Source organism: Typopeltis vanoorti, chromosome 16 (assembly GCF_054136105.1).
Source record: "Typopeltis vanoorti isolate ZY-2024b chromosome 16, IOZ_Tvanoo_1.0, whole genome shotgun sequence".
Taxonomy (NCBI): Eukaryota; Metazoa; Arthropoda; class Arachnida; order Uropygi; family Thelyphonidae; genus Typopeltis; species Typopeltis vanoorti.
The window spans coordinates 113,318,107-113,344,052 of NC_143564.1; the positions used below are offsets into that span (position 1 = coordinate 113,318,107).

The window sequence follows — 25,946 nt, forward strand, 5'->3', positions numbered from 1 at the left end:
TACGGTCATATTAGGAATAACAGCTGCAGATCATTTGGTAGACACCAGGCATGGTCTTCAGGAGACTCGAAAGGATGCCAATTTATTTGTGTAATCTGAAGGTAGTTATCAGATTGCATGTTTGTTAGGATTTCTGCCAACTTTTCAGATGTGACCAGGATAAATGGTATGGCTTTACTATAGTCTGGTTTGAAGGGAAGAGTGTATGTGGGTCTGGAAGGTTAATCTTTTTCTCATTTGGTATGGATTATATCTACTGACTAAGAAGGTATTGTGTGTATTGTAGTCAAGTTTTAGTGCTTGAATTATCAGACCAAACCAATTTTGTCCTGTTTACTAAGATTTTTATAATACCATACTCTTAGGAAGGGTGGCACGACTGTCAGTGAATGTATGTATCTATCTACCTTTGTGTGGGTTTTCTGTAAACACAGAATGCTAAGGATTCATCAGGATGACATGTAAAATCTTCTCAAAAAAAAATGTCAACTGCTGGCCTGTAAAACGTACCAATAAATTAAAGCCATACAATTCTAATCACACCCCAGATGGCTGGGGTGCCAAAATTCCACAAACAAAATGTTCTATTGCACTCAATTGTAGATGACTATGATTGAAACATCTATGAATTAGCCGAACACTTATCAAAATCATCATCTTCTTCTCTTCAAGGATTAAGCATTTGCCTGTTCTGGTTTCACTAGTCTTTCCATCTTGCAACTGTCTCCACCCCTCTCTCTCTCTCTCTCTCTTTTCCTTTGGTCTATATCTATCCACCTCTTTTGGTAGCTGATATCTTTCCATCATAAATAGATGTTCTTTCCATTTCCCTCTATATTCCTTAATCTTTTCATTTATGTCATAAATATTAAGTTCTTTTCTGATGTCTTCATTTCTTATATGGTCTAATTTTGTGCATCCTTTAATTGCTCTTAAAAATCTCATCTCTGCAGCTTGTATTTTATTTTCATCTTTCTTTTTAATGGTCCATGTTTCTGAACCATATAGCAGAGCGAGATGGCCATTACTTAATGAAATTTTAGTTGAGTTTCTCGTCTTGTTTTTTTATTCTGTGTTCTTTTAATTGTTTCACAGATTTTCTGAAATTTCTTTATTTTTTCAGAAAATAAAGAATATGTATATGTTTTCTATTTTCTGAAATAGATATGTTCTTATGCATATCTATTTCAGAAAATTTCTATTTCATATTTCAAATTTTATTTTTCAAATTTCTATTTTCTATTTCAGGCTGTATAAGAACATATCTAATAGATATGTTCTTATACAGCCTAAATAATTAAACACTGTCACCTGTTCTATTATTTTATTTTCTATAACTATTTTTGATCTAATGTGATCTTGACCTTTAAATGTAAACTGTCCTACTTTGGCCAAACAGGCAGGACAGCAAATATCAGAATCTCAGAACACAAGGATTACATCCGATTTCACAAGTACAGCCACTCTGGGCTTGCAGACCACGCTCTGGATACTCGCCACAGAATAAGATGGAAGAAAGCCACAGTAATACACCGCAGCAAGTTCAAATATGAAAGACTATTCATGGAATCAGCCTCAGCCCTTAGGAACATGCCAAACCTCAACAAATTTGGATGCATGAGACTGCCCCAAATTTGGGAAACATTTATCAGAACTTCAGCCCAAAGGCCAAGAACTACCAATATAGTCCGCCAGGGGGCACCATCAGGACTTTAAGAAAACATTAACTTCCTAGCTTCTGTTCTCATTTGCTGTTATGTAGTACTTGTGTGCACTTGTCTTTGTAATAAGTTCCCAAGAAGATGGCAATGTGATGTTTGCCGAAATATCGGAAAGTATATATTAAAGTTTATTTAATTTATATTTCTAGTGTACGCTGTCAATTCCTTAATTATTAGTTATCATTAAAACAACAATATAGTTCTTTATGGTCTTCCCAGTTGAGCTCTGCTAATTGGTACAATGTGAAAATCTGGTCTATTGTTGAATAGTTTCCTTGGAAACCAGCTTTTCTATGCCTATCAGTTCTTCACAGGTGTTTTTTAATGATCGATATCACATTCTAATACTTTCTTGTTTTTTCTTATTTACTTCCTTTCTCCAATTTGCTAGTATTTCTATTTTAGAGACTACTAAATAATGATCTCAAAAAATTTCACTTCCTCTGTAAACATGTACCTCTCTCTCCCACACATGGAGCTAGTTTCTGATTAGTAATGATATAATCATTTATAGATCTTGTTCCTCTGCCATTCTAAGTATATTTATTTATAATCTTTCTTTTTTGAAAAAGAAAAAAGTTTTGATTATTTTAAAATTATTGAAAGTACAGAAGTCTAATAGTTCTTGCCCATTTTTATTCATGCAAATTTCGCCACGTTTTCCTAAGACATTTGGGATTGCATTCTTAGCAAAATATTCTCTCATTATATGGGCTACACCTCTTCATATATAAAATTAAAAAAATCTGCCCACTTTAAGTCTAATATAGAAACCTTGCCCACCACCATAATGACATAATGGTCAGTTCTGATGTCTCCTCTTTGTTCACCAATCTTTCACTAAAAGACATCTTGCAATATCTCAGCCTTGATTTAGTTCATCAATAACTCTGGCATTCCATTTGGCAAATAAAATTTTACAAACAAAAGGGGATAACCATGCTCTCTATCCCTGACTAGCTTACTTCATGAAGACCTTTGAAGAGAAAGCCATAAACTTTTCCTCACGCAAACCTACTGTTTGGCTGAGCTATGTAAAATGATGTATTATTCTCTTAACACCTTTTTCATATATTCTAACAAGCCAACGTTGCAGAGTACAATTCTCTTCAGAAAAAGAAAATCTGCCCTTCCTAAAATTTGTAAACAAAGTGATAGATATATGCACAAAGGACTTTGATTATAAGTCAGTCTGATGGATCTTGGAATTTTCATTTACAGAGAAAAGCCAAGCACAGCCAAATACATTCACCGACAGTCACATTACCCCTCTCCAACAGTATTGCATTATACCAATATATAATCTCCAGCAAATCAGAAAAATATTTACACCCCAAACTCACACTCTCCTCTCCTTCTCCTCCAAAACAGACTATAGTAAAGCTATCACCATATGGTGAAGACCCTTAAACCATACAAATACACTGACATCACTTATTCATTCCCCAAAAACCAGCTACAGTTCTTGTATCAGCCCAGGAAATACTAATATCCTGAAGCTATAACCTCTCCTATTAGTAATAGGCAAATGGGTATGACAGAGTTAAATTGTGAATGAAGGATTTTATGATTATTAATACTTCATTCATGATTTAACATGAATTCCATATCCTGAGCTAATTTTGCTCCTAAGTAAATTCTAATTTAAATACTTTGTTATTTTTTTTATTGAAATAAAAAAATTGTAATTTTTGTTATTTATTCTGTATAAATTCTTTATATAACTTGTAAATGTATCCTAAGTGAACTGTAATATATGCATTTTATTTGTTGTTGCGGAAAGAGAAATAATTCTAACAAACTCTGCTAATGATGAGTTTGTTAGAATTATCATCTATTATTGATGATAGCTGATGAACTGCAGCCAAGGAGAATTGAAGTTGTATCGCAGGATAGTGAAAGGAGCTCATTTGAGGCTATTTGGTCTGAGATTGAGACTGGCAGAATAAAATATATAGTTGGGTGCTGCTATAGACCAGGTGATGGAATAGATGGTGGAGATAGTATGAATAGGGAAATTGATGAAATGAGTGGAAGGAGGGTAATTATTATGCAGGATTTCAACTATGGTAACATTGATTGGAAGGAGGAGAGGACACATGTGAGGAAGGAAAAGGATTTTATTCAATTATTAAGGGATAACTATCTGAGACAGCATGTAATTGAAAATACTAGGGGTGTGAGAGTGCTTGACCTCGTAATAGCATCTGAGAATTTGACAGTAATGAATATGACCATGTTGCCACCTATTGGTGAGAGTGATCATAAGGTCTTGACCTGGGAGGTGGCTAAAGGTGTGGAATTTTCGATTAAGACAGGGTATATGTGGAATTACCGTGCTGGCAAGTATGACAAGCTTAGGAGATTGCTTGGATCAGTGCCCTTGCAGTTGTACATGCCATGGCACTGATCCAAGCAATCTCCTAAGCTTGTCATACTTGCCAGCACGGTAATTCCACATATACCCTGTCTTAATCGAAAATTCCACACCTTTAGCCACCTCCCAGGTCAAGACCTTATGATCACTCTCACCAATAGGTGGCAACATGGTCATATTCATTACTGTCAAATTCTCAGATGCTATTACGAGGTCAAGCACTCTCACACCCCTAGTATTTTCAATTACATGCTGTCTCAGATAGTTATCCCTTAATAATTGAATAAAATCGGACGTCGATAGAGCATGGGACGTGGTCAAGGAGCATTTACAGGAGGTAATGGCTGATTGTATACCTAGGGTCCGAATAGTAAAACAAGTAGGGGTTAAATGGATGAATAACACCATTAAGCTTGAGCTGCAAAAAAAGAAACAACTGTGGAGGGAATTTAAAGAAAGGGGTGACCTGCAGACAAAATACGGCCAAATGATTTTAAGGAATGACGATGGTAAGGAGGTCACTAAATCAGTCGATATAGTGGAGTTACTGAGCGCGCACTTTGCAAAAGCATATCATCCAGATGGTGACATTGAAAAAGTGAAGGAACCATTAGTTTATACGGGAATAGTGATGAATGAAGTGGAGGTGACTAGTTTATTACAGAACCTTAATGTGAACACATCTGTGGGATTGGATGGTATACCGGCACGGGTCTTGCGTGAAGCGGCTAAAGAATTATCAATGCCCTTGACCATGTTGTTTAATCTGAGTCTCAGGTCTGGCTTAGTCCCGAAGGTGTGGAAAGAGGGGAAAATAGTTTCACTGCATAAAGGAGGATCCAACACTACGGTTGCAAATTACCGACTGATCAGCATATCAGGAGTCGTTGTCAAGGTCTTAGAGAAAGTAGTCAAGGGAAAAATACAGGAATGGATTGATGAAAACAAGATACTGTACAGGGGACAGCATGGCTTTGTGAAGGGTAGATCATGCTTCAGTAACTTGCTCAAGTTTTATAACAAGGTGACGGCTGAACGGGATAAGGGAAATGGATTTACAGTGATACTGCTGGACCTGGCAAAGGCGTTTGACAGGATACCACATGGAATACTAATCCGTAAACTACAACATATGGGAATGGATATAGGGTTGGTGAGATGGATAGGTGGTTGGTTGATGGAGAGATATCAAAGAGTAGTTTATTCAGGAGTATAGTCCAAAAGACAGCCTGTGACTAGTGGTGTGCCGCAGGGTTCTGTTCTTGGACCACTGCTGTTTAATCTGTTCATTAACGATATAGGGAAGGATCTAAGTGGAACAATTCATTTGTTCGCTGATGATGCAAAGTTGGGTAGGGCAATAGTGAATGCAGAAGATGTCAAACTCTTGCAGGATGACTTAGATAGATTGGAGTTCTGGGCTAAGGAGAATGGATGTCAATTTAATGTGACAAAATGTAAGGTTATGCATTTTGGGGTGAAAAGATTAGCAGCAGTAAACCACATTGTGGAACTGTACTCCAAGAGATTGATGAGGCCAGGGACTTGGGAGTGTTGGTGGATAAGGAGATGAAGTTTAGGGGGCACACTGCAAAAGTAGCTAAATCAGCTCATCAACTCACTTGGTTGTTGAAAAATACCTTGACGAGCAGAGACAAGCAAATTATTGTACTTCTGTACCGAGCCTTGATAAGACCTCATCTCGACTACTGTGCCCAGATTTGGTCACCTCGGTTCCTTCTTGATGGGGAGGAGGTGGAGAGGATCCAGAGGCGAGTGACTAAGATGATAACAGGTCTATGGAATGAACCATATGAGAACAGGTTGAAGATTTGTGGGTTGCAGAAACTAGTTGATAGGCAGAGGAGGGGAGATATGATTGAGACATTCAAATTGCTAAAGGGATTCTATAGGATTAATTCAGAGGATATTTTTGAGATCAGGACTGGTGGTGGGAGAACTAGGGGACACCTATGGAAGCTGGGCAAGAGTGTGGTTAGCAGGGGTGTTAGAGCTGGGTTCTTTACTTTTAGAGTGGTAAATGAGTGGAATAAGCTGCCAGAGTCTGTTGTGGGTGCTATGACGGTGAACGAGTTCAAGACGAGGTATGATAGATACTGTGAGAATGTAATCACATAGTTGTGTGGACATGATGTTTAATGCCTCCCTCGATGAGTCTAAGGACTCCTGGAGGCGCCCGAAATAATAATAATAATAATGTGATTTGATTGGTTACTGTCAGAAAACAAAGTTATTTTTAGATAGCATGTGCCTTCGTATTGGGGAACTGTATAATGATCATTTGAGAATTTTCATTGTAAACTGAATGAGTGGAAAAAAAACAAGTTTGGGTGGGAAAAAGGAAGGAGAGAGGTGATATAGGAAGAAACATCCAGAGGGAAAATGGAGAGAGTGTAGGAAGGTCGTGAAATGTGATCTAACCTGGGATCGTACGACATAATAAAGATTTGGAAACTTGTTCCAATTTTAATGGATCTTACTTCAAACTCATATTTATTTATAGTTTCCTGTCATCTTGTAAAGGAATTTACCCGAGTGAAAGGATAATAATATGATCGAGATTTATTGTGAAACAAGTTATTAAGAGTAAGAAAATACATTTTCTAGTCTTAACAAATAAGTTATTGAACTCAGGAATACCATACGTTTTGTGTTGCCTATAGTGGAAGATTATCTAGTTCCTAGAAGTGTTGTAAGAGTTTTCCATAATGTGCAAGCTATGATGATCATACTGGTAAGAATATCTATTCTATAACTAACGTGTAATAGTGTTACTTGTGTCCGGAGAAGTTGGTCAAATTTCGTGATGCTGGAGCCAGCTAGTCAAGCCTGAATGAGTGATATTATAAAACATTTCCTTGTAAAATGTGAGAAACTTCATTGAAGAATTAGTTTGTGTTTGAATGTGTTATCTCGATATGTATATGTAAATTCAAGACTGAGCCTTTTAAGAACTATTTTAATCCTCTGATAAATACTGATAATCCCAGTTAAGTGTTTGATAAAAATTGAAGTCTATGATTATTCTGTGAGACTAAAAAGAATTAATTTTTAAGTCTTTTGCTGAATATTGATATTGTTTAAAGTGAAACTAGGTTGAAATCCTAACAGATGAGAATTGTAAAAGCCTTATAAGTTCTAGCAGTAATTGATACACTGAGCTGAGTAGAATCTAAATACTTTATAGAATGCATAAATTATATTCTAATTGTACTGATCTTAATAGAGTTCTTGTTTCTTATGTAAGAATAATTTTGTAAGAGAATTAAATATCTTGTTTGACTTGATTCTTGTGCTTGCCTAATTTCAGTTTCATTGTACTGCTCATTAAAATATGAATCTTGCGGGGAAACCCTATATATAAGTAAGAAATTTTCAGCCTACAGTAAGTTCACATTGTTGTTGTGCTATTTGATGCTCAATTCCTTCACAATAATTGTGTGAATTCAAACATAGAGTGGCGCAGTATAATAATAATATTCTTTATGTTTGAATGTGGGTCAACCAACAGCTAGCAAATATAATATTGGATGAAAGACAAACCCAACAACAGTGAGCATCTGAATCTCAGAGCAATGACTAATTCCAATACAACTGCTAAGGGGAGCTCAGGACTTCCAGGCATGCCTTGAATATGACATGATATGCTGGACAAAGGGTATCCGGAGAGTTCATTGAAAAAACAATTATCTAAAGACAATTCATCGAAAATGCAATTCTTTGAAAAAACAATTCTTCAAAAATTTTAAATTTAAATTTTCAAAAATGTTATGAGAAAAGTGATCCATTTAGAACAAAAACTGAACTGTACAGAGTGAGATAGCAATGCTACTTCAATAGGGAATAATTATAGAACAATATGGTTTCTTATAGTCTTTCTTGTCCGATAACAGTTTCATGTCTGTTCATGGGACTGATTTTCTTGTTTCCGACAGGAAAAGCCCAGCCATCTCCATATTATGCCTGCAAACTTACCTTCAGCTGAACAGGACTGATAAAAATTATGTGCATCGTTCATGGGATTCCAACTATGCAGGTCTTTCTAACTAAACGGCTTTGTTTATACCGACTGAACTACACAAGCTTCATTATTATTGCCGATATTAGTAGTAATATGCAACTTCAATACAGCAATTATTATGGGATGAATTTTACTCAGATTCGCTATATGAAACTTTTACAAGAAAATGTCAAACTGTTCCAGTTTTCAGTTCAGCAATATTCCGGGCAACAAAGAAATAACATGTCCAAATTATATACTGTATTAAAATAACTCTCTGACTTATCGGAATTAGTAGAAGTTGTTGGTACAAGAAGCTGTCTGCACGGTTCAGTTTTTGTTCTAAATAGATCACTTTTATCATAAAATTTCTGAAAAAAAAGTTTCAAAATGATATTAGCAATTCCGCTTTGGCTGGATGCAATTTAATGAAATTTTAGTTAAAATTTTTGATGAATTGTTTTTTTTCAATGACTGCATTTTCGACAAATTGTCATTTGATGAATTGTCTTTCAATTAACTGTTTTTCAATGAATTTTCATGGAACCGGACAGAGGCCACTGTAGAAAATTACAACTTACTTTATCACAGCAAATATAAGACTATAATTGGAATTTGGCTGTGCTTTAAAAAAAATTGATGCCTCAATAAATTTGAATGCATAAAACTGCCTCAAATCTGGGAAATGCTAACAACTCATACCTTCAGCCCTCAACAGTCAAGAGAGCCAAGTCAAGTCCACCAAGTGGTGCAATTTTGAACTTTAGACCTATCATCTGTAAACAAAGCAGATAGATATATGCACAAAGATATAACATGCATGAGATTGTGACAAACTACTGGAAGTATTAAATAAACTATTTTAATTAGTATATCATCTACACTGTCATCTTCTTAAAAATTACTTATATTTTTCCATATCAGGAGCAATTCCTTGTATGAAATTGCTCCTGATATGATTTGGTAGAGTGTCAGCATGCTTGAGAGTGCTTGTTTACATCGTACTGATAACTGGAAATCTGTAGTCTCTCTGCCAAGCTATTCTATTTACTAATTATCTACAGTAAAAATTAAAATTATGTGAGAGTGAATTTGAAGCATGTTTAATTTGCATGAACAATGATTAACAACATTAATATTGTACACCTTCATTTCATGCCTGTAGGTATCTGCATATATATAGTCAATTCTCATTATATAATAAACCTACTTGCTATAAAAAAAAGAAAGAAAAAAAACTATAAAATAACTTAATTAAAAATATATATATATAAATAAATAAATAAATGTAACCTTTTAAAGCTTCATAGGTGAAATATTATGCCAAATGAAATTCACCATAGTAAACTATTCATGTGGTCTCTTGAATAATATTTATTTTTTCTTAAATACTGTAAAAGATACACTTTCCAGTCAAAATATTAGGACCACTCCTGTTACTTCACAACTGCCAATTCCATGACACCAGGTGGCACTGGTATCACATGAAAGCCAGTATGTGTGATATTGGAGGTGCGCAATGTACTACCCACTCGAAAGTGTTGATTGATATGGGCAAAGGGGAAATAATCTGCTGGATTTTGAAAAAGGTCAGATTATAGGGTATCAATATTTATCACTATCTCCACATGGGTCTTCAAAGTACATTTCATGTCAAGATAACCTATGCTTATGCCTAACCATCAAAAATTACAATCAGACACATCACTAGGCCACTCAAGCTCAGAAAAAAATGTTGCCATTTTTTATGACTCATTTCCAGCATTGCACATGGATGGCAGGTGGAGAGTTAGGCAAAACGCTGGAGAAAGGAATCAATTGAATGTCATGGTCAGGCAGAAGGTGGCAGCATTGTGATACAGGGTGGTTTTCCAAATAATCTCTTGGAGTCCTGATACTTGTAGACTTTACTAAACTACAAATGCGACAAAGTAGTTATCCATCAAGCATACCAATTCATGGTAACTCCTTCCAAATGGCAGAGATGTTGGAAGTTTGAAGATACTTCAAGAGCAAACTTTGTTTGCTTACACTTGGATAAAGGATTAAACTAAATTTATATTGGCAGAGATGTGTTCCAGTAGGATTATGAATTATGCCATGTTTGCTGGTATTATTCAAGAGGTTCACCAAAAAATGCAGTAAGTCACGAAGGCTATGAAGAAAAAGAGGCGCCAGTGGCCAAAAGTGTACAAAGATCAGACTGTTTGGAAGTGGAAGAACGTCATCTTCTCAGATGAGAGAGCCATTGCTTTGTTCAAGGTGAATGAGTATATGTTTGCAAATTAGCAGCTACAATGACAGTCCAGGATCACTTGTGCCTGTTGATGATATGATGAATAGTGACAAATACATAAAAATATTGGAGAAAAGAGTGGTCCCACTGATCCAGAAAGACAAAGAACTCATCTTCAACAGGATCTTGCTCCATACTTCAAAAAAAGTGAAACAATTCCTCAAAAATCACAACATCCAATTGCTTCAGTGGACATTAACTCTCTTGACATTAACCCAATAGAAAATTTGTGGGTTATAATGAAAGAGACTTGGAAAATTAAATTGTGATACAAAGGATAACTTAATACAATCCATTATAAAAGTATGGTTTCGAGATGAGGATATAAAAATGTGTTCTATGTTGGTCGAGTCCATGACTAAGCAAATTAAAAAACTTATTAGGAACAGAGGAGCACATATAAATTATTAGTTATAGCTGAAGTTTAATTTTTCTACTTATTTTCTTGCAAAATTAAAATTTTTCTTTAAAAAGTGAATTTTAAAAAAAGTGTTCAGTTTAATTTGTTCCCTCCTGTATGTGTGAAGTAAACTCAAGCCAAGAATCAAGGCCTACAAATCTATTCATCAGGCAGTTGAGCTATAACAGGAGAAAATCCCTGCATTTCGTTGAGACTAACTAGCTCAGCAAGAGTGAAAAGGCCTAGAAGCATTTCTTAAACCTTGCTAGGATGATAATCTATGTCTTCCCGATCAGATGACACATGCTGCTCTTCTAAGCAAGCCATAGAGGTACCTTGTGTAATTCAATAGCTTTTGAGAAGCTAATTTATATTATTCAAAGAACTGAAAATCATACTCCTATTTCAAAATGATGTTTAAAATCTCAAAGATCATGGATGCACAGTACATTAAGGAGGGAACTTCTTCAAAAACACTTATTGAAAAGTCCCACCACCTCTCTGCACTTGTTCACTATATCCCTATTCAATGCCACTGGAATGGGTTCCTATTATAAGAGAGGGCAATTTCTTTTATTTGGAAAGCTTTGCTTTTTTATGAATGATTAACTTAGTTTAGTAAAATTAAGTAAAATGATTAAGTAAAAATTCAAACCAAACTTAATATAATTGCAGAGGAAAACAGCAAGATCTTAAATGACACTAATGACATAGTCAGAAGATGGAAAGTGTATTTCACCAAGCTTTACAAGGATCCAGCTATTCAACAAGAAGACGAAGGAGCTATGGAAAACATGGAAACAGAACCGGAGATCCTCATAAGTGAAGTGGAACAAGCAATCAAAAAATTAAGGAAAAACAAAGCCCCAGGTCCTGATTCAATACCAGCTGAAATGTTGAAAAACCTTGGAGAGAATGCAGTCAACTGGATACATGATTTATGCAACAAAATCTGGAAGATGGCCGAATGACTGGACCAATTCCACCATTATCCCAATCTACAAAAAAGGTAATCACAACAATTGTGAAAACTACTGCACCATTGCCCTTATCTCACATACCAGCAAGATTTTACTACACATTATTAAGGAGAGATTACAAAGTTTTATAGACCATCAGATCCCAGAAGAAAAAGCAGGATTCAAAAAAGGTTGAAGGACTAGAGATCATATATCTAGCATCAGACAAATAATTGAAAAAGCAAGGGAATTCAACTTAAGCCTTTATCTATGCTTTATAGATTACTCCAAGGCTTTTGACTGCATGAGGTGAGATATCTTATGGGATATCATGCAAGAATCAGGAATACCAAACCATCTCATAACCCTCATAAAGAACTTATATCAAGGAAATCAAGCAACAGTAAGAATTGAAAACTCACTGTCCCCTGCATTCCAATTTGAAAAATGATCAAGACAAGGATGCATACTCTCACCATTACTATTCAACCTTTACAGCGAAACTATAATGAAAAGATCTCTAGAAAAGTGGAATGGAGGTATTAAATTAGGTGGCGAACAATCACTAACCTACAATATGCAGATGACATAGTGATAATAGCAACAAGCAAACAGGAATTAAAATCTATCCTGAATCAATTAGAATGGGAAAACCTAAGCCATGGTTTAAGGATAAATTAGGATAAAAAGAAAATAATGATTTTAAACAACGCAGAAGAGATAGATGTAGAAGGAATTGAAATTGTCGACCATTTCAACTACCTTGGAGTGATGATAACAAAAAAAGATGGATGTAAAAAAGAGATAAGAAGAATAGCACTAGCTAAAAAAGCAATGACTGATTTAACCAAGATCTGGAAAGACAGGCACATCTCTAAAAAGACAAAAATTAAGCTTGTAGAAACCTTATTTATTTTTTTTTCAATCTTTCTCTATGCTTCTGAGTCTTGGACTATGACAGAAGAAGAATTGGGGCATTCGAGCTCTGGTGCTGGAGAAGATTGTCAAAAGTGTTTTGGACAGAAAAAAGAACAAACAAAAGTATTCTAGAAGAACTGAATATCCACACAAGACTGATAAACATAATCTAAAAGAGAATACTGCAATATTTTGGAGACACATATGTAGAAGGGAAGGCAACTGCCTAGAAAAAGTAATCATCCAAGGTAAACTGTGTGGGAAAAGAAAAAGAGGAAACCCCCCAACAGATGGATTGACCAAATATCAAGAATCACTGAATTTAAACTAGAACAAGCAATAAGAGAGGCACAGGAGAGAAAGAAATGGTGAAGCATCATCAGGGAGGTCAAGAGCCCTCAGACATGAGGAGATCAGAGAGAGAGAGAGAGATGAGGCTATATCCCAAATCTCCACATGCACTAATCCAGTCATAATTTCAATCAAAAATGGCACGTGGGATGTGGAAAAGATATGCATTTATTTATTTATTTTATTTATTTATTTTTTTTTTTGTGGCATGCAATTACTTCAGATCAGTTATATAATACAGAGTTCACACATGGAAAATAGCTTTTAAAGGAATATTGAAAATCAGCTGAGCCATGTCTAATTCTCACGGTGTATGCAGTTAACAGGAATCCACATCAAAATTGAAATGAATGAGGATGAGCTGGAAATTTGGGATATGGATGACTGAACCCTATTCTTAATGGTATAAAACAAAATACAAAATGATGGTATTGCATTGATGGAATTCCATGACAAAAACAGGGTGCCATCTGTTTTTGTCATGGAACCAGGGTAAATAGTAAAGTCATGAAGCCAGCTACTGGAACAAACTCCAAATTATCATCAACAGAATTCAAAATTGGCATCATCAACATAAATAAGTATCAATGGAAAAGAAGTGAAACTGTAAGAAAAATTCTAAGAATTATCAGTTTCATCTAGAAGGCATTACTGACACAAAGAAGACAAGGAACAGGTGAAATTCTTTTAGATAATAAACACAAGATGTTATATTCAAGCAATACTGATGTGGGGGGGAAGGAAGGAGTAGCTGTATTATTAAACACAAACATAATCTTCTTGAATGGAAGGCAATATCAAGTAGAACATGTTGATAAAGTTTGGAATGATCAACTGGATAATGAGACTTATTTGTGCTTATGGTCCCACAGAAGATTCTAGTAAGGAAGAAGAAGAATTTTTCAAGGCATTAGAGAAGACAGATGACTCAAAGAAAAAGGAAATGTTAGTCCTTCTTTGAACATAAACAGAGTAAATGTTTTGGAAAACTTTTAGAAAAGAGAAAAGCTAATAATAAAGATAAATACCTGTTGGATTTCTTTTGAGGACATTATTTCTGTTTAGGACTTACCAGTGCAATTTTTCAACATAGAGATGTGCACAAACTTGCATGGAAAAAATACACATTAAGTCCTACTATGTTATTGTGGACAGTGATATCTTCCCATTGGTCCTCACAAGAGTATGCAAAAAAATTTCAAATAGCAAGTGATCAACATTTAGCTTTCAGAAGGTAAAGTTTAATACCATATTGAAAAGAAAATTGTGTAAGAAAATTTCAAAATGAATCAAAAGCTATCACAGATGAATTATAGCTGAAATGCATAAAGTATGAAAACAAGAACCAACACGTGGAGACTTGCAGGCAGACTTGAAGAAATATTGATTGATTTAACCAGACAGGTATGTGGTGATGTCTGCAAGAACAAAAAAATCAGACTCTGTGGTGGAACGAGGAAGTTAAAGAAGCTGTCAAAGAAAAGAAGAAAGCATATTGAAAATTAATTGCAATTAAGTCAACGTGTGAACTGAGATAATACAGAGAAAAATGTAAGAGAGTGAATCAACGTGCAAAAGTGGCTAAAGAAAAGACATAGCAATACTTGGGTAAGAATATAAACGATTAATATCAGGAGGGTAGTAAACTATTCTGAAGATGATTGAAAAAGCTTAGAAATGGAGGAAATAGTACTGTAAAAGGAACCAAAGATGATAAAGGTGACATGATAAGTGAAAATAAAAATATTCTAGATGTTCAAAGTAATTACTTTGAAAGATTGCTAAATGAAACAAGCAGTGACAGTATGGTGGTAGAAGACATTCAAGAGGAATGCAATCAGAAGTACATCATCAACACAAGGTAGAAAAAACCTGAAATGTCAAAAGGTAGCTAAAGTAATGATATTCAGCAAGAAATGCTAAAATATGAAGGTATAGAAGTTTTACAGTGGCTATGCTATAGAATTCAGGTCATAGTCAGAAGATCCAATTCCAGAAGATTGGGGTAGAGCTCACATAGTAACCATCTACAAAAAAAGGAAATAAGCGTACTTAAGAAAAGGCCAAAAAAATTATGGAAGGGAAACTTGGAGAACGAACAGGGTTCAGAACAATTAGAGATTGTGAGGATCAGATTTTCACTTTAAGAAACGTAGCTGAGAAATCAGGGTAATGTAACTAGGTTCTGTATCTAAGTTTTCTACATCTGGAAAAGGAAGGCAAGGTGCCAAGAGAAAGCTGTTCAAAACACTACAGTTACATGGTGCAAATGCAACATTACATTGAACAATACATAGTCTATAACTCAAGTTGCTTTCAAGGTCCTACTGCACTAGGGTGAGATTGTAGGAGAGCTCTTTTTAGTTCCTTCTTGACAAATGGCTGATTATATGGCTGAAGAATGTTGGTAGAAAAATTAAGCCTTTGTTTCTCTTGCTGCTCTTTCAGTATTAAAAATTCCGGAGAATATGAAGCTGTTGCTGAGATTTTAGCAAACGTTTCTCCCAAAGTATCTGCAATAGCTTTGGAATCAGCAAGAACACTTCCATTATAGTCTAAGGTGGACAAACTATGTGTACTATATCTGCCTTTCATTTTCCGGATTTTATCCCATACAATTTTTGGACTGGTCATTTGATTAATTGATGTAGGAAATTGGATCCATGATTGTTTTTGACTCTGACGTCTTATAAAACGTGCTTTGGTTCGAGCACACTTGAAAGTTATTAAATTTTATGTGGTGGGGTATCTATGAAATATGCTCCATGTTGATCTTTTTTGGCTGCCTGACATTCTGGGTTCCACCAAGGCTTTGGATAGACTGGAAATCAAGATGATGTTTTTGGGATGGAGGTTGTTGCTGCCTGGACAATGCATTCTGTTATATATTTTACAGCTTCATTGATAGGTGTTTGAGTGATGGCATCAAATATTGCAAGATGAGAGAAAGTGTTCCTGTCAGCCTGGTCCATTTTCCATATAGGTATCCGTGTGGGTGAACATGGTTCCTGTGAAGACATTGTACAAAGAACAGGAAAGTGATCACTTCCATATATGTTCTCTTCAACGTCCCACATGAGCAGCGGAAGAATTGAAGGGGAACAGATTGTAAGGTCAATTGCAGAATATGAGTGGGTAGGCATATGGAAGAAAGTATTGAGTTTATTATTTAGAAGGGAAAGGTTATTATTATCAATAATTTTTTCAGTGATTCGACCCCATCTATTAGTGTTGGCACTACCCCATAGAGTGTTGTGACTGTTAAAGTCGCCCATCAAAAGTATGGGTTTAGGCAGTTGCGAGATAAGGTTATCAAGATCAATTTCATTTAACTCAGCATTTGGTGGTAAATAAATTGAACATACTAATAAGGAATCCCACAGAGAAGCAAATTGCTACCACTTCCAGAGAAGTATTAAGTTGTACCTGATGGAAAGGAGTATGACTGCCCACTAGGATAGCTACTCCTCCGTGAGCAGGACCATCTCCAGTTCTATCCTTACGTACAACAGTGAAATTCCTAAAGGTATGATCCTCATTGGGTCTTAAGTACGTTTCCTGTAGACAGAAACAGAAAGGTTTGTGTTTCTGCAACAACATCTTGATGCCGTCAATATTCTGGCGGATCCCACAACAGTTGCATTGTAAAAATTTTCCTGTTGTTTTGATTTTATTGACGTCTTTTGTTTTCGAGAGGTCGAGGGCTTACCATTGTCAGATTTATATTTATCCACTGTTTTAGGGAAGTATGGACAGCCAGTGTCCTTCTCTTCCTATGGTAGAGTGTTCAAAACATCCAATGTGTTAGGGTCAGTTGATATGCTTAGTTTGCTTTCAGTGAGTAGACAGAAACAGAAATGGAAAAAAAGGTATCCATTTTTTCTGTGGGAGTGTCTGGTGGTTTATCTTTGAGTGAAGTCTCCACCATAATTTTTTTGCCAGATGAGTTTTCATTGAATGGGACTATTTTTGAAGTTGTCTCTGGAGTAAGGCCATAGGTCTTGTGATTAATGCGCTCAACAGAGAAGCACTTGTGATCGTAAAGTTTAGATATGGTGAAATTATCAAATGGTGGAATAGACATACATGTTTGAGTTGCTGTTGGCACTTTTTTAATTGTTACTTTTTCAGCATAAGAGGATCGTAGAACAGGTGTAATGGTGGCTAGCTTTATTTTTGCATCCTGATATGTTATGTTTTGTTCTGTTTTAATTTTTTGTATCTCTTTTTCATCTTTCCACTTCTGACATGCACGAGAGTATGCTGGATGATCTCCAGCATACTCTCGTGCTGGATAGTCTCTGGAGTAAGGCCATAGGTCTTGTGATTAATGTGCTCAACAGAGAAGCACTTGTGATCGTAAAGTTTAGATATGGTGAAATTATCAAATGGTGGAATAGACATACATGTTTGAGTTGCTGTTGGCACTTTTTTAATTGTTACTTTTTCAGCATAAGAGGATCGTAGAACAGGTGTAATGGTGGCTAGCTTTATTTTTGCATCCTGATATGTTATGTTTTGTTCTGTTTTAATTTTTTGTATCTCTTTTTCATCTTTCCACTTCTGACATGCACGAGAGTATGCTGGATGATCTCCCTGACAGTTGACACATTTAGCTTTTTTTTCACAGCAAGATTTATTATCATGTTCTTTATTACCACATCGGGCAGGCAGTTTGGGCATGGCCATATCTTTGACATTTAAAGCATCTCAGCAGGTTAGGGATGTACATTCTAACAGGACAACTGAGGTAGCCTGCTTTTACAGATGTCAGAGGCCTAGGTGTATCAAAAGTAAGGATGATATTCTTGGTTGAGACCAGGCAACCATCCCTGCATATCAGGATGCACCTCACACCTGTCACTCCTTGATCTTTAAGCTCTGAACATATTTCCTCATCAGGAACATCAAGGAGATCCCATTCTGATATTACTCCTCTACTGGAATTGAGTGTTCTGTGAGGTGTTACTGCAATTTGTATTCCACCCATTGTCGTTGCTCTCAGTAGTTTCTTAGAATGTTGTTTGCACATTGTTTCCAATAGGATATCACCAGAACGCAATTTCTTGACAGTTTTGGGAGGTCCTGCCAGTCCTTCTAAACCTTTTGGGAATAAGAAGGGTGACATTTTTCCAATTGGTTTTTCACCTGTTGCATGAATGATTAAAAAGGTTGGTACATTTATGTTAGTATCTGATATCTTTTGTTTCTTACTTCTGTTTCCATATGCTGTGTCTATATTATCAGTACTTGGTTGGGACTTTGTTAGGATCCCTGAAACATTTGAGGATGAAGAATTCATATTTAAGGAATTTTTAATTCACCACCAGAGCTCCCCACCCACCACGGAGCCACGTATGGACGCCCACTACCTGGCAAGCAAAGACTGCACTCAGGAGTGGAACGGCAGGGCTACCCTGGACGCTATACCAGCACTGTAGCAGGTCTGGGATCCCGACCCCGGACCATGTGGTGAGAGACTTACTGTAACACCGTTGCAGTAAGTCTCTCACCTGACATTGTCCTGACAGTGACATAACAGTGGGCTTGCCTGCAAGGGTACTAGCCGAATGATCCTGGCTGGGCCATCCAGGACCAGTGGTCTTGCCGAAGCAGGGGGCAAAGTAGTGCAGGATCCCCTTTTCCATCTGGAAAAGGGGATCCTGCTTTGGCAAGACGGGTCCACAGGTTGCACCGCATGGCAAACACGGTGGCAGGGTGTTGGTTCCCAGTGATGGTGGTCTGGAAAAAGGATAGTGAAAAAGACTCGGGAGAAGTAGAGCAAAAAATATGGGAAGAAAAGCAAAGAAAAAGAATGAAAAGGGCCAGTACCATCACTAGGAGGTCCCCTCCACCACGAACAAGTGCCCCACGTGGAGGGGTGGTATGAAGACAACTAAATAAATTTATATGGAATAAGAGAGAAATTAGCCAAAGCACTAAACTAGCTGTAGTCCAATTTTACTTTACTGATCTGAGACTTGGGTTAGAAATAAAACACTTGATCAAGGACAGTGGGTCACAGTTATGAATTCTGAGAAAGAGGAGAGAAGTGAACAGGAAGCATCAATCACATAACCATATTAAAAATGAGGATATTAGGAGGGAATTGACATTGTTAGGATTCAGGAATATGTGTGAGCAGAGATAATTTAAGGTTTTATGGTCACTTAAAGAGAATGGGACAGCACTGGTTAGCAAAACAGCTATTTATTTCCAGGATAGCAGGAAGAAGATAGTGGAAAGACTGTCATGTAGGTGAATTGATATAAGTTCCTTAGAAAATAGAAATATAAGATCTGCAATGTTGTAGTCCTGACAGATAAAGTAATTTGGAGGAAAATTGTTGATAAAAAGTTAGTAATGATGTAAACGTTTCATGTAGTACTCTTATAATATCATCCCTGAGGGTGATATATCAGGAATTCAACAATGATGAATATAAAATATATACAGCTATCTGGTTTATAGCAAAGTAGTGTGCACTTTCCTGGAATGAATGTGAAAGTTCACTACTTTTCAGAAGCAGTTTTGAAAATAATGAATGTTTACTTGGCATTAAAAAGATAAGAAATCATAGATTACTCACTTATTTCACTCATCTTACCTCGTGAATTCTAGGACATTCAAAATATCATATCTCTCCTCTTGACCAAACTACAAAAAACATAAATGGAATATAAAACAATCAGCATAAGAATTTAATAAAATATATCAATAAATAATAAACAAAAATAACAAGGAAAACCATGAATTAAGCAATGAAATATATAATTCATGACTTATTTTTCACGGTATTAACAACACCACAAACACTTTTAACAACAAAGATGTTTTATTAACGCTTATATTTCACTGATTTTCAACTCAGCATCATCAGAGCACAACACACATGTAAACACGACAGTGAGTGAGTGAAACAATATAATTGCAAAAGACAAAAGATCTAAAGTCCTATTTTTGGCACCCTCTAATAAAAAAAAAAAAAAAAAAAGCAAGTTATCCAGGAGTTTTTCTTAGGATAACCGTCTCCCAAATTTTTGGCAAATTAATGCAACCATATTTGTTAAGGTTGGGAGAATTCTTCAAAGCCATTGCTGACTCAAAAAATAATCTTTCAGATCTATAACGACTCCCAAATGGCACATTCGTTTTCCTCCATCTAATCCTGTGTGAAAGAGTGTCCAAAGCGTGGTCTGCCAGTCCCAACTTGCCATAGTAATAGTAGCGAATGTATCTTTCATGTTCTTCCAGGTGGATGTTCACTGATCTTCCTGTTTGTCCATAATAGGCCAAATCACAGTCACACGGAACTTCATACACCCTGGGTGTGCTAAAGGGTGAAGTTTATCCTTAGGCGAGCGGATCAGAGTTGCCAGCTTGACATGAGGTTTGAAAGTGGTGCGATGGCCATGTTTCAACAATACTTTGGCTATCTTTTCCGATGTACCTCTGATATAGGGAATAGAAATGGTCATGTTGTATTCTTGTGTATTAGGGGAAGGCAGAGTAATGGGCCTATGTAGTATTTTATCTATTTTGTAGGGATTGTAGCCGTTGGCTAAGAACGTATGGCGCAGGTATTGGAGTTCAGTGGTCAGAGCTGTATCGTTAGAACAAATGGCTCTGGCTCTGTGTGTAAGTGTTTTTAAAATGCTGTACTGTTGGACTGGATGATGATGTGATTGTTTATGTAGGTATCTTCCTGTGTGTGTGTGTGTGTAGGGTTTCTGTAAATAGAAAAAGATAGTGAACCATCTGAAATGCGGGTGACTAATGTGTCTAGAAATGGTAAACAGTGATTTGATTCTTTTTCTACTGTGAAGTGAATTTTGGGGTGTTGGCTGTTTAGGTAGGTGACAAAAGCATCCAAAGTGTCTTGTCCATGGGGCCAGCTAGCAAACACATCATCTACATAGCGTAACCACATTTGTGGCTTGTATGCAGCTGTGGTAAGTACTTTGTTTTCAAAGTGTTCCAAGTAAAAATTTGATAACGGGGGGAACCCATTAACGGGAGAGAGGGGGGAACCCATAGCAGTACCATTAATCTGTTAATAGAATTCCCCCCCCCCCCAACCATGTAGGGTTACTTTACTTAAAATAACAAGTTAAAAAACATGGACTACTCATTTCTGACGAAACTAGTCGTGTTTTAAAGTTTTTATCATACCTTTCTTGGTGTTTTTAGCCAGTATAATTATTTTTTAAATTGTCTACAAGCCGAGTGAATAGAAGTTATGATATATATATATATATATATATATAATTGATAGTCTGGAAACCTTTGGTCTAGACACCAAACATGGAACATTTTCAAACCACTTCAGGCCTCCAATATGAAGGGCAGTGGTCTCACTATAGGTGATGAAATTCATCTCCCACCTAAAGACAATCACAAAGAAACCATACCTATGCTGGATTCGAATCTTCAGCCTGTTTAGTTGGAGAGTGGTATGCCAACCATTCAGCCGACTAGGTTGGCAAATATATACCGGTATCTCATTTTCCTCAAATATTATTTTTCTCTTTGATTATAATTTTTATCTTTGACAATAATTTCCTGATCATCACTTAGATATATATACAGAAGTACTATGGAAAAGCAGTTTAGTCCATTTTTATTCAAACCAAAAGCTTACATTATTATAAAAAAAAGAAGCAAATAAAAGAAAGAAATGATAAAGGTTAGATAACAAAATAAATGGCACTCTGTCTCTCTCTCTCTCTCTCTCTCTCTCTGCAAAACATTTCTAAAAATGCAAAGAGATTGGCCTCACTCAATATTTATAGTTGTGATATTACATGTATTGAATAAGTTTCTATGGAGAAGAACGAATTACATGTCATCCTCTAATCTCTAGACATGCATGTCAGCATTTATGATGGGATATCTGTCGAACTAATAACGTTGATAAGAAATTCATCTAGGAATGCCATGAAATATGATTTTTGAGTGCATAAATGTGAATTTGTGCACTTTAAATTCAAAACTAAGTGAACAAATCATCCTGCAGAATGTTATATTGGTTATATCTATTTGTTTATTTTTAATATTTATATTTCACTAGTTTTATAAAACAAATTTTCTTTTATTCATTAATGATTGTTATGATCAGAAATACACTTTTTTTTTACATTGTAGCATATCTCAGATATGTTGATATTATGATGGAGATCATCAAATGCAATCCTTTTCTTGTAAAACATAGATTTTTTTTTTTTTAATTCATGGGAATGTGCAGATTTTTTTCACTACTTCTCTTCTGTCCAAAGTCTGGAGTGAAACTATTCCTATGTAGTTGAAAAGTTACCCCCACCCCACCCCTTCAACACCATACTGCATAGATACAGTATGCGGTATCCAAGTGGTCTTGTCTGTGTCTATGCAGTATTTAAGATACTTTTATTTGGTGACAATTAGAGTAATTATACATTGGTTAACTATTTAGTTTCAACTAGGCATGGTGGTACTCTAGAGGAGCAACTTCCCAAAAGTCTGATACTTCTTGGGGTGAAAATAGCTGCTTATAGAGCTTACTTGGTCACTTACAGAGTAGTGTAGGTCAGGTAGAAATAAAGGCAGGTTACCTATCCTTTTGGACAGCAGGGGTGATAAAATTAATTATGGGATTCTACAACTCTAGTTAGATCGGTTATTGCCAATCCTCTCCCAAGCTAATTTGTTGTAATGAGACCCCCCCCCCCACGCACACTCAATGAAAACCACAAATATGTTACATGCCCATAGCATCCACATTGCTGGGTCTTACAATCTGCAGAGAACCTAGTTTAGTAGTGAAACAGAGCTATCAGAATGGGATATGTTACTCCTAAGCAAAATAATAAAAGAAAGTGCAAGAAAACTAATTTCATGATCACTACAAACCAGATGAAAAGGTAGAGGAATTAGAATATGAAATAAATAATGGATATATTAGGACTAAGTGAAATGAAAGAAAAATCAGAAGAATGCATAGCACTAAATCAGGAAATGTACTTGACTGGAAAGGACCAGATGATGCCAAGCAGAGAGGAGTAGATTTCTTTATGAACAAGAGCATAGCAAAAAAAAAAAAAAAAAAGTTACCCTAGTTCAAACATCAGAAAAGAAACCCATTAAAATAATACAAATATGCACATGCATCAACCAGTAATTATAAAGATGAAGAAGTTGAATAATTCTATAACACAGTCAGGGGCGAATGCTGGTCTTGAAATTCATGCTTGCTCTTGTTATCATTCAGGGAGTGAGAGGTGTGATTGAAATCTGATTATCGGAATAATAAATTATAGGTAACCCTCGTATAACGCGGATGTTAGGTTCCATAGAAATGCCGTTATATAAATCGCATTATGCAAGACTCAGATCACATACAAAAAGTATGGTTATGTTACGGAATCGTTTTTTTTTTTTTTTTTAATTATATAAACAACATTGACACATCCAACAAAAATCTTTTTTTCTTTAATTCAGGTAATTCATGTAAGTTAAGAAAACATAAACTATGATACAAATACATAGTATAAAATTATAAAAATTAAAAATTGTAATTAAGCTTCATTGCACACAATGCATAAATGATATTTTAGGCAAAATAAAAATAAGTGCCTATTTTAATCTTTCATAGCACAAGGATTTGAGGATTGGTTAATAAACATTAGTTTTGTCATGTAATCACCTGATGCTAATTACTACAAAACAGTAGAATAATTCTGTCATCGGAAACTTTGAATCCAGGAGCTGATCTTTCATTTTTCAAAATATAGGTGTGTTTTGGCATTTTTTTCCAATATAACCCAGATTCACCAGCACTGAACACCTGGTCTGCATTATAAATGTTTATAAACGTTGGAAGTTTTTTTGTTTAATAAGATTTCCATCCAAAGGAATTTTCTTTTGAGTGCATCTTCTTTCCAAATCATTAGAGATTTCTACATTTTTCTCTTAGAAAATTGCATACATGAGCAATGGGCTTTGCACTTACCATTTACCCAGCAATAAACACTTTCTCGGATTTCATTGATTCAAAGTCCTTACAGCAACTGGTTTTCTCCATTTTCAACCAATCCATGATTTTAATTTTTTTTCTTCAAGACGAATTTTCTTTTCGATATTCATTTTTTTCCCGTTTCAATGCAATTTGCGGCCATTACTATAAAAATATTTTTTTACATAAAAAGAGCATTACATATTAATTATGTATGTAACTCACCAGAAAATAAAGTGCTCAGCTTGAGATAACACACTTATGATTTTTAATGCGCTTTCATGGCAGAAAACAAAGACAATTTTCAACAATAAACACTTTATACGATATAACAATTGATGTACATGCATGCTAAAGGGTGTTTCCCCTAATATAAATTCGCTACTTATCACACTACCTGTGTGATACGAGCAGACACAAATTTAACGAAAATAAAATTTGATTTTTAAGTCACGCGGTGAAAAATATATGAAAAGATAAAGATACTACAATTTCCAGACTATGTTTTGGTCAAAACTGCATTATATAAGTACCGCATTGAACAAGGGTTACTACAATTTGTAGACCGTGTTATATCGAAACCGCGTTATACGAGGATTACCTGTACTGACCATTTAAAACTATATATTTAGAAATTTATGTTCATTTAATCATACAAATAGTGTTTAACAGCAGGATTCTACATCATCATCATTGCCTATGGGTCCAATGTCCATTGGTGTCTGATGTTTGTTTTGTGATCTATTTCTCTCTGTCCATTTCCAGGTGACTCAAATCCTGCAAACTCTCCACACCATCTACCCATTCTTGTCTTGGCCACCCTCTTCTATTTATGCCATCCACTGTACCAAGTATTAAGGTCTTTCTATTGTTATTCATTCTGCAGATATGTCCAAAAAAGTTCTAGTTTCCTTCTAATTATTTTCTGAATTAGATTCTCTTTGCACTTTACTTTACTATACAGTTCATTTGTTACCTTTCGCATTCCAATTTGTAGAATCTTTCTTAAACCTGTTCTTTCAAAAGCCAATATCCATCTTACAGTCTTCGACCATCAACGATGTCTCACAACCATAGAGTGCTTGTGAATATGCCCATTTCTAGTAGTCTGAACTTTGTAGAAACTTTCATTAATTTACTATTTCCTATCTTGTCCACTGCTTGCAGGTTTACTTTTGCTATCCAAGATCTTATCCTTTTTTTTTTCTTTTAATAGTCTAAATTGTGCACCACATTACTCCTCAGGTAGGTGAAGTTCCTAACCTATTTCAGCTCTTCTCCATTACTTTTATTTGCTTTTTCATCCTTTTCTCTTGGCATATTATTGTTTTTGCTTCATCACTATTGATTATCAACCAATATCTCTTTCTGGAAATTACCCTTATGACATCCACTTTCCTTTCCAATGCATTATGAAAATGCTTGGGGATACTAGGATTCCCCTAGTATCCCCAAAATTGTGTCTCTTGTTGTCCAGAGCTATCTTCCTATTTCTCCACAATTTCTCACAGCAGCCTATGCACCATCATTGATGTTTTGCAATAGACATATCAGGTTCTTGTCCACTCCATAAGATTGTAGTGCAGCCCATGCCACTTTCTGATCTATACTGTCAAATGCTTTCTGAAAGTTGACCAAAATAGGTAAAAGCATTTTTTTTTATTTTTTTTTTATGTAGACCTGTGAGCAAAACTCCAAGTGAGGTCTTATCAAGGCCTTGTAAAGAGGCAAAATAACATCCTTATCTTTACATGTTAAGGTTCTTTTCAGCATTGCCATTATTTTTTAAGTTGTATTTACAATTTTTGCTATATGACCCTTGAACTTCACCTTCTTGTCTACTAAAACTTCAAGATTCCTATCCTGACCAGTTTCTTCTAGCATAATTCCACCAATATAACGTAACACTGGAT

General features: G+C 35.6%; 1 protein-coding gene across 1 annotated transcript in view; it reads right to left on the minus strand.

Annotated features, from left to right (window-relative positions):
* ATP8A (ATPase phospholipid transporting 8A1) overlaps positions 1-25,946 on the minus strand; it is a 1,088,708-nt gene that overhangs the window by 604,688 nt on the left and 458,074 nt on the right. The window contains exon 18 of the mRNA XM_090406292.1: positions 19,651-19,700. Coding sequence (XP_090262418.1) covers positions 19,651-19,700 — 50 coding nt within the window. The remainder of the gene's footprint in view (positions 1-19,650; positions 19,701-25,946) is intronic.